Consider the following 14,005-nt stretch of genomic DNA (forward strand, 5'->3'; position numbering starts at 1 on the left):
GCGTTCATAAACTGAAGCGAACTTTCCCATTGAAAGTAATGGAAAGTAGATTAATCCGTTCCAGACGGGTCCACGGAGTACTTAAACTGAAGCGTTCATAAACTGAAGCATGGGTGTAATTGGTTCTGGAAGTCTGTTCATAAACTGAAGCGTTCATAAACTGAAGCGAACTTTCCCATTGAAAGTAATGGAAAATGAATTAATCCGTTCCAGATGGGTCCGCAGCGTTCATAAACCGAAAATTCATAAACTGAGGTGTTCATAAACTGAGGTTCCACTGTATTTCTGAAGTGTAGGTGTTTGTCATTATTGCAATAGCCTATTGTGTTCTCGTGGGCCTTCCAGACTACTGGTAAGTTGCATGGTTATTTTGCTATCATCTTATACAAATTAAAAGAAAATACTATGAACTGAGCGCTATCAGTTATACATACAGGAACCATTCAAAACATTCCAGTTTTGCTACAAATACTGACAAATGAATGACGCGTTGTCATGTAAAGGAGTTAGAATTGTAGGAAAAATTTCTAAATCCTCAGAGGTGATTTGGAGAAGCTTAAAGCTTATTGGGTTGGATCCAGAGCAAGTTGCTTGAACTAAGGAACAGCCGAAATCAGTGGAACTGGTTAGTCATGACTTTGTTAAGTTCCATTGACTTCAGTCAAACCAAGTTTAGCTAACTTAGCCTGGATCCAACCCATTAGATTACATTTTCTTTTGGTCTTCTATACTGGAGGGGATTGCATATCAAACTTGAATTGACTGCTGTCCAAGTTATTCTATCTATCACACAAGATGGTTGCCGATGGGCCTCACCATCATCTTGGCAGCAGCTTATGCTGTAACTTCAAAGACAGAAAGGACAGAGTGGATCATAGGCGGCTGACATACTGAGTCAGACCATTGGACCATCTAGCTCAGTGTTATCTACGCTGATTAGCATTGACCCTCCAGGATTTCAGAGAGGGGTTGCTGCCAGCTCAACCTGGAGATGCTGGGCACTGAGCACAGGACCTTCTGCATGCAAAGCAGATGCTCTGTCACTGAGCTATGGCCCTTCCCCATGCCTGTAATGAAACTAGAAATTGAGTTGTTTCAGAAGCAGATCTAACCAATAGTTGCCGCGAGCTCTATAAAATTGCATGTTTGATTGTATTATTGCTCAAAATGTACGGGGCGCACTGCTCCATGTTAGGAAACTGAGGCTGTTTTCTTATAGCCCATTGAACTCAGCAGGTCTTACTTTTGAGTAGGAATGTACAGGATCGCGCTGTAAGTAGCAGTAAGGTTCCAAGCCCCACCCTGAAAATGTTACCGTTTCAAGTTCCACCAGTAATGTAGTAATGTCATACATCAGGATGTTCCAGGAGCTGTAGAGTTTGTGGTAGCCCTCTTCTGCCAAGTGAGTATATATTGGGATAAATGGATTCATTGCAGCCATGCCTCCCTACTGCGTTCAGGATATCGGCAGTGAGCACTCAGCCCTCAAATAATTGTCTGTTTGCTATACACTAAATATTGTCAAATGCCATATTACCTACCTTCTCTAGGCAACATGCAATTTTCCAGTAGTGTAATGTGAATTTCCACTGTGTAAAAAACACGTAGATGAGCCCTTGTAATGGAATAGCAAAGTTTTGTTGACTTTTTCAGGCATTATCCTTATGGTATAGCCAGCTCTCTATGGCTGTTCTATTATATGATACGGCCCTGTTCAGATTGCAGAGTGCATCTATCTTTTCTAGCTTCCTTTCTTATTCCTTCCTTTTAAGCATTTTATTGCTGTTGCATCCCACTTAGTTGCTTTTATCGGTTTAAAAGAGGCATTTTGAAATCTTTTAGTTACATTATAAACTCTTACTTCCAGCGAGAATGGAACATGCAATTGCTAGTCTGGTATATTTCCTCTCAAACAGTGCCAAACATTTCCCCTCCTTGCATTGGAAGTTGAAATGTTTTCTAAAACTGGTACTGAATTTGTCCCATTCAAACATGTTATTTGCTTGCTATTAAGAAGTCCAGAAAATAACCTAAAGCCTGATGGGACATTCTTTTCCCACCATGCAAAGTCCCCAGAAGTTAATGTCGGTTTGGGAAAGATTGTTAAGTTATTTAGGCACAGTGGGGCAACAGCAGTAAGCTACAGCTTCCTTCTGTAACAGTGCCAAAAGAACAAATATTTGCACCTCCAGAGAAACAGGGTTGAAAAACTGTGCTTTTGAAATTACGAAATGGATGTCTTTTCCAGTCCGATTCACCAATTGTCCATTGAGAGAAATCTTGGCTCTGCTGAAGGAACAAAGGGCCAAACTCAATGACTTCAATAGTCAGAGCCCCTTGTGGAGCTGTGAATTTTAGGAAGTAGCTGGTGAATGCTCCCTTTCAAAGTGTGCTGCTGGGGTGAGAAAAGGAGAAAAGCAAGTTTGGATCTTGAAAAGAAATGTGGGGCTTATGTTGCCTCCATTCAGTCCCATTTACCCACAGCAGAAATTCTCACCCACCGTTCCAGCCTCTTCAGATGAGAACTGACTTTGGGCAGCAAACATTCAACTTAGCTTTGTTTCATCCCCCACAAAGCCAATAATGACTTCTTGCTTTGGTTGCCAATACCAGCTTGCCTCCAGAATGGGTAACGCTAGTTACCATGGCTATGGGTCCCTTCATGTATATAGAACCTGCCCTTTTGCAGACCAATCAGCTTCACCTGTGATGAGCTGCAGTCTCTAGCCTTCCAACACAAGTCACAAAAATAGAGTCCCATTGACTTTTCTCCAAGATAATGATTCGTATTCTGTCTGCAGCACTAGCCACTTTGCAGGACCCAGATTTTAGGTGTCAGCCAAGGGGAAGGCGCTCCACTTAAGATCATATGAAGAGCACTGCTTGATCAGGCCAAAAGCCCAACTAGTTCAGCACTCTTGTTTTCATAGTGGCCAACCAGATGCCATGGGAAGCCCTTGAGCAGGGCCTGACCTTGACGGCTCTCTCCCCACTTGTGATTTCCTGCAACTGATATTTCAGAGGCATCCTGCCTTCAACAGTGGAGGAAAAACAGTGGAACTTCAGAATAATCTGGAAAAGTGTGAACTGTAATGAGTTTTTTTAAGAGATTGCTTCTTGCTAATAAATGATTCCATTTAAAACTGTTCCTATTATGGCAACTTTAAAAAATATGAGTGCTTCAAAATTGATTAATGAAATAATTAATGACCTAATCAAGCTACTTTTGTACGTTTTTGAAGAATAAGGAAGCTGCTCTAGCAGATCACATTTTTAGTCGATCTAGTTCAGTATTGGTTCACTTTTCTTCTCTAGCTACTCAAGGGACTCAGCTACATTCATAAAGATAAAGCACTTTATAGACGTTATAACACTGTGACACCAGATGGCACTGTGGAGTCCTGCCTTTCACCAATGGGATTTCCCTGTAGGAAGTTTACAGCGCGTTTAACTGAATCACTTTCTTGATGTGTCTAGATTTAGCCAAGGTATAAAAGCCTTGACTTTTTTTCTTGCATCTGATCACCTGCTCCTAGCAAATCAGGCAAAAATAATATAATGTAATAGTCTCGCTCATTTAATACTTAAAAAAAAAAACCACCCCAAAATATTCACTCCAGCTGACACAGACCTAAAAAGGCTCATTTAAAAAAATCATTGTGGTGCATTTTTTTGTGGCTCACCTCATAGGACCTTCTTCCAGGTAAGTACATGGTCAGGTTTCCCACCACCACATTGATGCAAAAGGTAAGCATTCAGTGATGAAGATTATTAGCATTTTGCAGGGCGATATTAGTTGCACTAGGAGTGCTCTTCAGAACCCAGTCCCTTTTGTGAAATCCTTCTGCCGTGTTCTGCACGGAGCTGCTATGGGAGAAAGGTATAAGCCAGTGGATCCTTCTAGAGGAAGTGTCTCTGAATGGGATAGACTTTCATTCTTAATGAAAAATTCTCTTCAGGACTAGGGGATGTGGTCAAAGGGCCTTCTCCTCCTCTTTTGCTTTTCTTTTTCTTCTTCCCCATGATCTCAGGTGGAGCCTGTATTGAGATGTTAACTGCCATGGTATGGATTGACCACACTTCCTTGGGGAGCTCATTCCTGCCATTTTCTCTTCTCCTTGGCGCTCCCCATCATTTTCCCTATTGCAATGGTTTCTTTGGCTTGCAGAAAGGTTGAATGTAAACGTCAGCTTCCACTCTCCATTTCCAAGGGGCTCGCAACAATCTTGCCATGGGGGTTGAATATGATTTTTGGTTTCATTCATGAAAAATCCTGTTTCGATTCTTCTGTCCCTGATTTACTCTGCCACTTTCTGTTTGTTAATCATTTGCCTTTTGCTGAACTAATTACCTTTTGCTTTTTTCCCTTCCATTCTGTTTCCCCTCCCTGCTCTCATGTGGGTCTTGGTCTTTTTTTTCACCCTCTTCCCTTTTATTCACATTTTTACTGCCATTTTCTGCTCCATTTCTTCCCCCTTCTCTTCCAATTACCACCTTTTTTTCTTCTTTATCTCTTCTTTCATTTCTTTTATCTTCTTCGTTTTGTTCTTTGGTTCATCCTTTCTTCCTCTGTAGGAACCTCAAACCACCGTTATCCATAACCCAGTGGACGGCATTAAGGTACTGCTGCCTGTCTTTCCTTCTCCTCAGTTTGCCCTTTTGTAATCTTGGATAAAAATTGACTTTCTGCTCCTTGCAGTGCTGTGTATTTTCACCTCTGGGGACAGACTGTAGGCTCAGGTTTGCACCTCTTGTCTGTTTCAGTATGCCTGAAACCACATAAGATAGAACCCAATCCACTTGCCTCCTATGGTAGACATTTGTTTAAATGGTTGCTCTTTGGAGTTTATTGGGAAACATGTTCCAGATAAATCTGAAGGAAGCCAGATAAATCTGAAGTGGAGCTGCTCAACTGAGCTTTTCCTTGAGGCCTAGTCTTCATGAATGAGTCAATGTATGCCCAAGAAGATAGAACTAGTTCTCTGGGAGCTGTGTTTTACCTCATTTACCTCCCTTCTTTCTCATGCACCAGTCTGAATCCAGCCATGTCATTGAGATTGATGGCACAGCTCTAGTTTGAAAAGATTTTGCCTCTTCGGAGAATCATAAAGGTTAGGCTCTCCGCCTCTTCTGGTGGAAGGCTCCTCCGGTGCTTTTTAGGCACAGAGATAGAATGAATCAGATATTCTGGGTTGTAGCCAAAAGCTACAAAGTGGGGGAATGCTACTTGCCTCAATTGCCATCTGCAATGATGCGTGTTTTGGTGTGGTTATCCTTAGCACCTGGGCTGTTTGTTCTGGGTGTTAGGATGGGGGGGGGGAAGCCTCTACTCTGACCCCAGAGGAGCTAACCAGAGGGCAGCAATCTTGAGCTCCTTCATTCTGAAGTGAAAGAACGCAGCCAGGCAGACCAAAAAGGCCCAATCCAAGAACTCGGATTGGCTGAGGAACGACATAATTACTCCATGCCACAATCATCCATTGCTCGGACACAGCCCTCGCCTCCACCCAAACCTGCATTTTCTTACCCATTCTCTGCCACAGGGATTTAATTTCTTATCATCATTGTTATGCTTCCTCTTCAAGCCCATTCACTCAATGCATCTGGCGCAGCCATTAAATGGAGCTTGGGGAAGGCGACCAGAGTTTTCAAAAAACACTTAAGACCGGGTAGAGGCCAGGCAAACAAATTGTAGAAACAATTGTGCCCTCCTCTCTTTTTCCATCTTCTGGATAGTGTATTTCCTGCTTTAGGTGTATATAGTGAAAGCTGAATAATGCTGGTAATCTGTTTTGAAAAAGTAAAATGTAACCTATGCATTGATGTCAGAAAATAAGAGCTGTATGTATTTGGTTAAAGGTCATGGGGCATAGCTGTCAAGTGCTCCCCTTTTTTTTAAGGGAAATTCCCTTATGCTAAATAGGCTTCCTTGCGAGAAAAGGGAAAAATTGACAGCTATGTCATGGGGACCCTATGCTGAACTATGATTGGATCCTGCAGCTGTCTTCTGATTGGGCACAAACCCTTCTTCTGCTACTATATTGACTCTTGTTTATAGAGAGCCTGTCAAGCTTCTTTGCATGCTTCAAATGTGTTGTCATTACCTGCTTACATTGAGATCACTGATCCTTTTGTCAGGGAGAGAACAGCTGTCTTCTAAGTTTAAGGAAACTTTTAAATCATATTTGAGCCGTCTCCAGACTGTAAATCTACTGTTTTTATCATAGCTTCAGAGATTCCCCCGAAATGTGACCTATAAGAGAATAATTTTCCCCCTTTGCTGTTTTTGGTGTTTTTCAACAATTGAACAGAATTAGCATACCACATAAATGGGAAAATCCTACCTCCTATACCCCCCCCCCACTCTATAGTCCCATAAACCAGCCAGTAGTGCTAAAAAAGAAGCTATAGTTCTGACAATAAACACAAGCAAGAGCTTGTTCATTTTTAGTTGGAAAATTGGAACCCTCTTTATACATAAAAAAATAAGGAAAACACAACCCTACCATTTTTATACTTTCTCACCTTTTGAGTTCTAAATGTATAATACATGCTGCTTTTGAAAATTGGGGAAAGAATTTGAAGAGTTCTTCTTTTTTATGCTGGCACCTTTTGTGCCAGAGGTGTTGCTGAAATTATTCTGACCTTCAGGTAGACAAAAAGAAAAGAAAAGAAAGCAGTAGCCAAACTTCTTAGGAACAAAGACAGCTTATCTCCCCATGTGATATGTGGCTCTTTTTTTTTTTAAAAAAAGAGAGAAATAAGAATATAGTTGGAAATATAGGAAACTGTCTTGCACTGTGTCAGATTCCTGGTCTATTTAGTTCACTATCACTGACTGGCAGTGACTCTCCAGGGTTTCAGACAGGAATCTTCCCCAGTCTTACCTGGAGATGTCAGGGATTGACCCTGGAACCCTTTACAGGCCAAGTATGTGTTTTACCATTGAAGTATGGTCGTTCTCCCAGAACATACTTTCCTATAAATTTTTAATGAGCCTTACCATACAACTAAGTATACATTAGAGCAGTGTTTCCCAACCTTGTGCCTCCAGATGTTTTTGGCCTACAACTCCCATGATCCCTAGCTAGCAGGACCAGTGGTCAGGAATGATGGGAATTGTAGTCTGAAAACAGCTGGAGGCACAAGGTTGGGAAACACTGCATTAGAGCACATACTTGAACCCTTTTTCAGCAGGTAATTTTGATGAGTTTTTTTGGTTTTCTAATGCTGTGTCTCCCTGGTAAGGCAAGGAATTGTGCATCTATCCTGGCCAATAAATAAAATCTATGGCATTTGCTTCCAAGTGTGAGATCACTACCTCAGTCCATAGATACCAGTGTGCAGCAGGTTATATGTGTTGTAAACCAGAGAAGCAAAGCAGCTAGTAAGCCTGATCTTTATTGAACTGTTGCAACAGGGTGCTCCCCCCACACGCAGGAGAGAGGAGGAGGACCCAGAACAAAGGTGTGCCTGCCCTTATATAGACATTTTGAAATTCCCTGCCCTGGAGCTCAAGATCATACAGTGGTACCTCGGGTTATAAACGCTTCAGGTTACAAACTCCGCTAACCCAGAACTTTGCTTCAGGATGAGAACAGAAATCATGCTCTGGCGGCGTGGCGGCAGCAGGAGGCCCCATTAGCCATAGCTGCCAAGTTATCCCTTTTTCAAAGGGATTTTCCCTTATGCTGAATAGGCTTCCTCGCGAGAAAAGGGAAAACTTGGCAGCTATGCCCATTAGCTAAAGTGGTGCTTCAGGTTAAGAACAGTTTCAGGTTAAGAACGGACCTCCAGAATGAATTAAGTTCTTAACCAGAGGTACCACTGTACATACATCACAGAAGGGGTGTAGCCCAAGACCGCCCCCCAGATACATCATACCTACATCACAGAAAAGGCGGTCTACAACAGAAATTTGAATGTTGTTGTTTTTCCTGTCTGCCAGGTTATCTGATAATGCCTGAACTAATTGCCTTTCCTGGTAGTCTGGCCTTTTCTTTGAGATGGTAATTACTTAATTCCTGAGACAATAGAAAGGTTTCCTCACCCCCTCCCTCCTTGCAGAGAAATGTTTGGTCAGTTTGGGAGTCAAAATGGTTTCAGGACTGCCTTCCTGTACTGTTTTCAGTCACTGGTTTATATATTTATGTGCGTGTTTGCCTTGTACATTTATGAACATTTATTATATATCTAAGACCTTAAAAGTCTTATAACAATTCCCCCCTTTGGGGCTATATTTTTTTTCTAAAAAAATTTTTTGCCCCACAAATATTAACCTGGTATGTTGGAAATGGATGCCTTTGTGTAAACCTGAAAAGTCTTGCATGTCAGGCCCCTTAAGGCTATTTGCAAGTGTAGCACTGCACGTAGCTAGACATAGGATATCACATAAAAATAACACATGTTGCATTTTGTTACTAAATTACTTGTGGTATTCTAGCACCTTGGGAGAAACATTTTCTCAATAGTTGCCTATGCTTTACATTTAGTAGGAAGGTCCACCAATGACTGGAAAATGCAGTTTGTTTTGTTTCTGTCTTTTTGTGTTCTCAGGTGTCAAAGTTAGTTCTCTGGTCTCACCTTCAACATACCCACAGCAACAACTCCTGGTGAATCCCCTTAGGGCTTTCTTTTTGACCATGTTGCCTTGTCCCTGGCATAAGTTTGGACATGTCGTGAGAGATATATCTTTGCCTTTGCCTTTCTATGGGGTTACTATTATTGCCGTTGGTATTGCACTCTAGGAAAGTTGCTCAGTTGTTCTAAGGGGGACCAGAGAAAGTTCATTGCACCTGGGATACATGCCCAATCAGAACTGAGCCTAATTAGAATTTATATAGCCCCATTGTTCTCAACTTTCCAAACCAATCTGTTAAAAAAACATTCTTAAAAAGGGCACTTGTCCAAATTAGTCAATTTAACTCTCTCGGGCATCCCCAAACTACGGCCCTCCAGATGTTTTGGCCTACAACTCCCATGATCCCTAGCTAACAGGACCAGTGGTCGGGGAAGATGGGAATTGTAGCCCAAAACATCTGGAGGGCCAAAGTTTGGGGGTGCTAAGGGATCATTCCTGCTAAATCAAGGCATATATTCCTTCATGTATCTGGTGTTTCATGGATCCTGAAGCTTCTTTGTAAAACGAGTTAAAGCAATATAAAAATGTGTAGAGAAGGTTGGCACACTGCAGAGTGCCAGGTGGGACAAAGAAATGTGGTCATAAATTGATCTAATCTAAACATTGGACTGATCTATTAGAAATCATTACATGCATCAGAATCCTCCATTGGGGTGTAAGCAATAATACACTATACAATAACAATACATTAAACATAAAAACAATTACACACAAAAATTGCAGGGCCCCCCCTTTGTGGAAATAACATATACTGTCAGACATAATTAAATGTTTCTGCGTAATATCACACAACATAAAACCTAATTATATATCAGTTGCATATCTTGAGGCCAATTCTTGCTGCTTTTACATATCTTTTCAATCCTAGGTCACAGAGTCTTGAGGTCAAAAAGAGAGTGAATGTCCTTCCAATTCAACTTTCCCCCCTTTGTCAGTCCCCCACCCCCCGTCAGTCTATGTTCTTTGGAAAGAGATTGCTGTGGCCACTTTGAAAACTCTGGTGTCTGTTGTTGTTGCAGGTAATAAATAGTCTTGTGGTCACAAGGAATTGGGCTGAGGGTTTTCCATCATTGGGTCTGCATTAACATCTGTAGAAGGGATATCCTGTAAGGGGACAGAGTTTTGGGGACTTAAAAACACAGTTAGAGAATATCCTTGAGTTTTCTTGGGAAGCTGCAAACAAACAAACAAATCTTAGAGTTAAGCATTTTATTCATTTCAATATTATTATCACCTTTTCATATAATTACTGCTGTTATTTTCTCCTCAGTCTATTTAATTTACTTCACTTAGTTTGACTGTGGAAGAAACGAAGGGACAAAACCTTTGTTAATTTGGACACAATTGACAAGTTATTAAACATTTTCCTTATGTGGTTTGAGTCTTCTTAGAGGTTCACATGGCTCTCTCACACAAAAATTTTTGAAGCAAGTTTGCATTTTTTAGACGGCACATTTAAGATAAGCAGCTGCTGGATGTTACCTAAGGCCAATTTAAACACAGGAAAAACGTTTCTTAAACACAAATTGAAGAGGTCTGTCAGAGTCCGGGCGGGAAGTAAGCACAAACCGGGCTTCTTTCCCATCAGGAGCCTGTGGGTTCATTTCTTTTGATTGAGGTGCACCCATTTTAAGAATTTTTTAAAAATAGCGCTGGCCTGGGTTTATACTGCAGTCGGGGTATTCTCCCCACTTTTTCAGGAAACACAATAAATAACCCACAGTAAACTCAATCTGGGCAACTCCGAGGGATTAGTACTGTGACACACAGCCGTTCGTCTGGTCTGACTTACTAGGCTGGTACAGCTGTTGGCCTTCCTGGCTACTAAGCTAACAGTGCGGTTCAGCGATTTCCTACCCCCCCCCCTTTGGTCATTCAACAGCCAGGGAGCCCACAGCAACCTCCTGTCTTTTATAAGCTAAACTCAGGGTTCCTTACTGGACGCTTGCACAGTGCAATGCCAGATTGGAACCTTGGAAACAAAAGGTGGGAAATGAACAAACGCCCTTGCCTTCTCTGGCTCACAGGTCATCTCCAACAAGGATCGCCATGGCAGAGGTGTGGCTGCATTTGGGAAATATAGTACAGTACAGGAAGTGAAACTAGAATTTCAAGAAACTAGAATTTGAAGGAAAGAAACCCACATGACCCTTCTCTGGGCAAACTCCTACGGATTTGGGTCTGTGGGTGAGAGGAGAGGAAAAGGGAGGGAGAAGGTTTAATTTTTTGAAAGAGAGAAAATGGAAGTTTTGGTTTTGGTTGCTGTGGGTTTAGAGAACCCAACCCACTACCCGTGTTTCCTACTTACACTCACTTCCGCATGCGCTGTTCCTGGCGATCCCAGGATCTCTTGACTGGTTGTTTGTGCAGGGATTTCTGCATATTCATCCATGCAAGAGATTATCAGAACTACTCATCCCTGTCCACCTACAGAAAAGGTGGCATAAGTTTAGAAGGCCAGAGTTCAAAGAATTTGAGAAACACTGTGGCATCATAAATAAATTTAATAAATAATAATAATAAGCAATTTGTGAAAATGCACCACGAGGCACACACAAACTAAGAGCATAAGAAGAGTCCAGGTGGATCAGACTCTAAAGCCCATTTAGTCCAGCCTCTTGTTTCCTAGGGTGGCTGATCAGCTCCCTCAAGGAAGCCAACAGGCTTCTCCCACTATGGCTTTCCAGCAACTGGTACACATAAGTGCGCTCTTTCTGAACCTATTGCATATAGCTATCATGTGGGCCATTGATTAACTTGCCTTCCATGGATTTGTCTGATCTCTTGTGAGAGCCATCTAAGCTCATGTTTTGTGTGTCCTAGGCCAACCCCAACATCTCTCACCATCAAAGGAACACAAGTGAACAGCAGAGAACCTACACAAGCAATGCTGACAAACCCCCCCCCCACTTATTAAGCAAAATAAAAACATTGTCACCCCACCCACACCCCATCTACTTTCCTTCCCCCTCCTCACCAATGTCTCAACAAATGAAACTGATTTGTAAAAATGTTAAGAGAGACATTGCACATATCTTTGTAAGCCAAGAAAACCAATAATAATAATAATAATAATAATAATAATAATAATAATAACCAGATAAGTGAATTGTCTAAGATCCAGAGGTGTTAAATGCACTTGTCTGGATGGTTTTGCCGCCTCTTTCCCCTTGCCAGAAGTGTCTTTGAATTTCTTGACCCTTTCTGCAAAGTTTGATGTGTTGTAATTTATTTCAATAATTATAAGGAATATGCAAAGCAGTTTGCTTTCGGAAACAGCAGCAGAGAAGCAAGGGCAGCAGAGATCAGGACAACTTGTGTTTAAACTTCATACACAGCCTACAAAATTGAGTTAGACTATATCCCATAAGAGTAGGACCATTTAAAGCAGACAATAGCATTTCCTGATGCTCCTCAAGAGAATTGATTTAAGTCATTTTATTTTTCTTCCTTGGTGACAGCACCAGTGTGATTCCTCAAGCGCTGGCTGTTTACTTGTCCAAATTCTTTTTCATTCATAGGCTTGAGGAATTTTAAATGATTCGGCGAGATTTCCCTCCAGGAGGTTATAGTGTGACCTCCTACAGGGAAAGTGGGCTTGCAGTCCTGACCCCTGGGCAGCGGTAGCAGCCAGCTATCTACATCGCAAAACGCTGCCACCAAATGGCACGAGTTAACAGAAAAAAACGAGCCCTGAAGTCTCCAGAATCCAGCAATCGGGTTCCAGTGTTGAAAGCCATACCAGAGGTAGCAAATCTGATTCCAGCTCCTCCTCTTACATAGAATAGCATTCTCCCTCCCTCTCCCTCACCCCCTTCAGTTTTGCATAGAGACCTTTCTCAGCTGGCATGACTCTTGGGGCTGATTGTATGCACCTTGAATGGAGCCCCCTAGTTTTACTTATTTACTCTATTCTTATCCTGCTTTCCAGACAATGACTGTCTTCCACAGTAGCTCATATCAACACACACACTAGAAAGATCAGACACACACAAAAAGGGGAGAGAGAGGAAAAAGAAGGAGATCTTCAAGGCAGGAACAAAGTGCTGGGTTATAAACAGGCATTTTTATCCAGTTTGGCCCAGGTTGGTCTTGTTGGTGGCTCTTGTGTGAATAGCAATTGGTGGCTCTTGTTCCATTGGCCAATAGATGGAGCCAGAGGGTTCTTTCCCTTTGCTTCTCAGGTCTCCAGGCCAGAGGGAGTTGGAGCAGAGTATTCTTTCAGGCAGGGAGGGGAGAAGTGGGTTCCTTGTAGCTGTTGCCACCCTGGCCTCCCCTTTATCTCGATATTATTCTTGGGAGGCAGAAGGTGTAGCTTCCCAGCAGCCTTAGGTTTCCTGGCTGATGGCAGGAGCCAGAGGGTGCTCCTCTCGTGCTGTCTTGCCCCAGGGCAACTGTCAGTTGGAGCTGATGGTTCTTTTCAGCTTGATGCTGCACAGGGTCTGTGATCGTACATTGTCCAGAAATTTTCTTGATTTCGTTACTGGCCTCCTGCTCTGGACAGTGCTAACTGCTACACCTGCTGTAGGACAGAAGCAGGAGCACGGGTTCTGAAGAGTCTGCAGCACAGTGGAGAAGGTTAAGCACACTGCTCAGCTGTTCCCAGGCACTCTGTTATTGACAGGGTCATGATGGGCCCGATCAGCGGGGCAGCAGAAGTGGGCTGGATGCACACACAGGAGCTGAATATACAGCGTTCGTGACACAGAGCTCTCCTCTATTCAGTGAGCGGACAAGCTCCGTAAAACACTCTTGAGATTAAAAGCGCTACTATGAGTATATATTTGTCTTTCTTCCTTAATTGCTGGATGTACCGTGTACTAAAATGTTTGTATTTTTGGCAAGGTGCACTATTCTGTGTTTGGTTCCCATAGGTGACTCTTAAGAAGAGATCATGTTTCCCCAGGATTCTTTTCTGAGCTCATTTTGTTATTAAATTATGCTCATGCTTTACAGGGTATAATGCTGGCACGGTATAATGAATAGGTTGGGATTTGGTGGGAATTGTTTGCCCAAAGTGTGACCATTGGTGCCCAGAGTTAATGGTGGGAGAATGCGTTGCCTTGGAAAATGAGGATTCAGAATCCAAGTTTGTCAAGATGACTTGAGTGTAGGGAAGGGCATTTGGGGTGGGAACTGGTAGATGGGAAGGAGAGGTGCTTTGCTTCTCAGGTGGCATAAATATTTTAAACTCCCTGGGATGCATTTGCAGGGGAAATTGGTAGACAGGAGAAAGTTAAGCACCCCACCCCACCCAAATTCTGTCCTGGATGTGTTCCTGCAAGAGGAGGACACAAGATTGGAAACCCTATCTTCTCATGGCGTTGTTGTAGCACCACAAATGTTTCCCCATGAAGACAGACG

General features: G+C 42.4%; 1 protein-coding gene across 30 annotated transcripts in view; it reads left to right on the forward strand.

The window, feature by feature from the left end:
- Positions 1-14,005, forward strand: part of CAMK2B (calcium/calmodulin dependent protein kinase II beta) — a 206,198-nt gene that overhangs the window by 156,382 nt on the left and 35,811 nt on the right. For 17 of the 30 annotated variants that reach the window (XM_088657937.1, XM_088657939.1, XM_088657949.1 and 14 more), the window contains one exon: positions 4,576-4,620. The exons of the other annotated variants lie outside the window; for them this stretch is intronic. In XM_088657937.1, coding sequence (XP_088514063.1) covers positions 4,576-4,620 — 45 coding nt within the window. The remainder of the gene's footprint in view (positions 1-4,575; positions 4,621-14,005) is intronic. 30 annotated transcript variants of the gene reach the window in all.

The sequence above is a fragment of the Zootoca vivipara genome, chromosome 14, assembly GCF_965207765.1.
Source record: "Zootoca vivipara chromosome 14, rZooViv2.hap1.1, whole genome shotgun sequence".
Classification (NCBI taxonomy): Eukaryota; Metazoa; Chordata; class Lepidosauria; order Squamata; family Lacertidae; genus Zootoca; species Zootoca vivipara.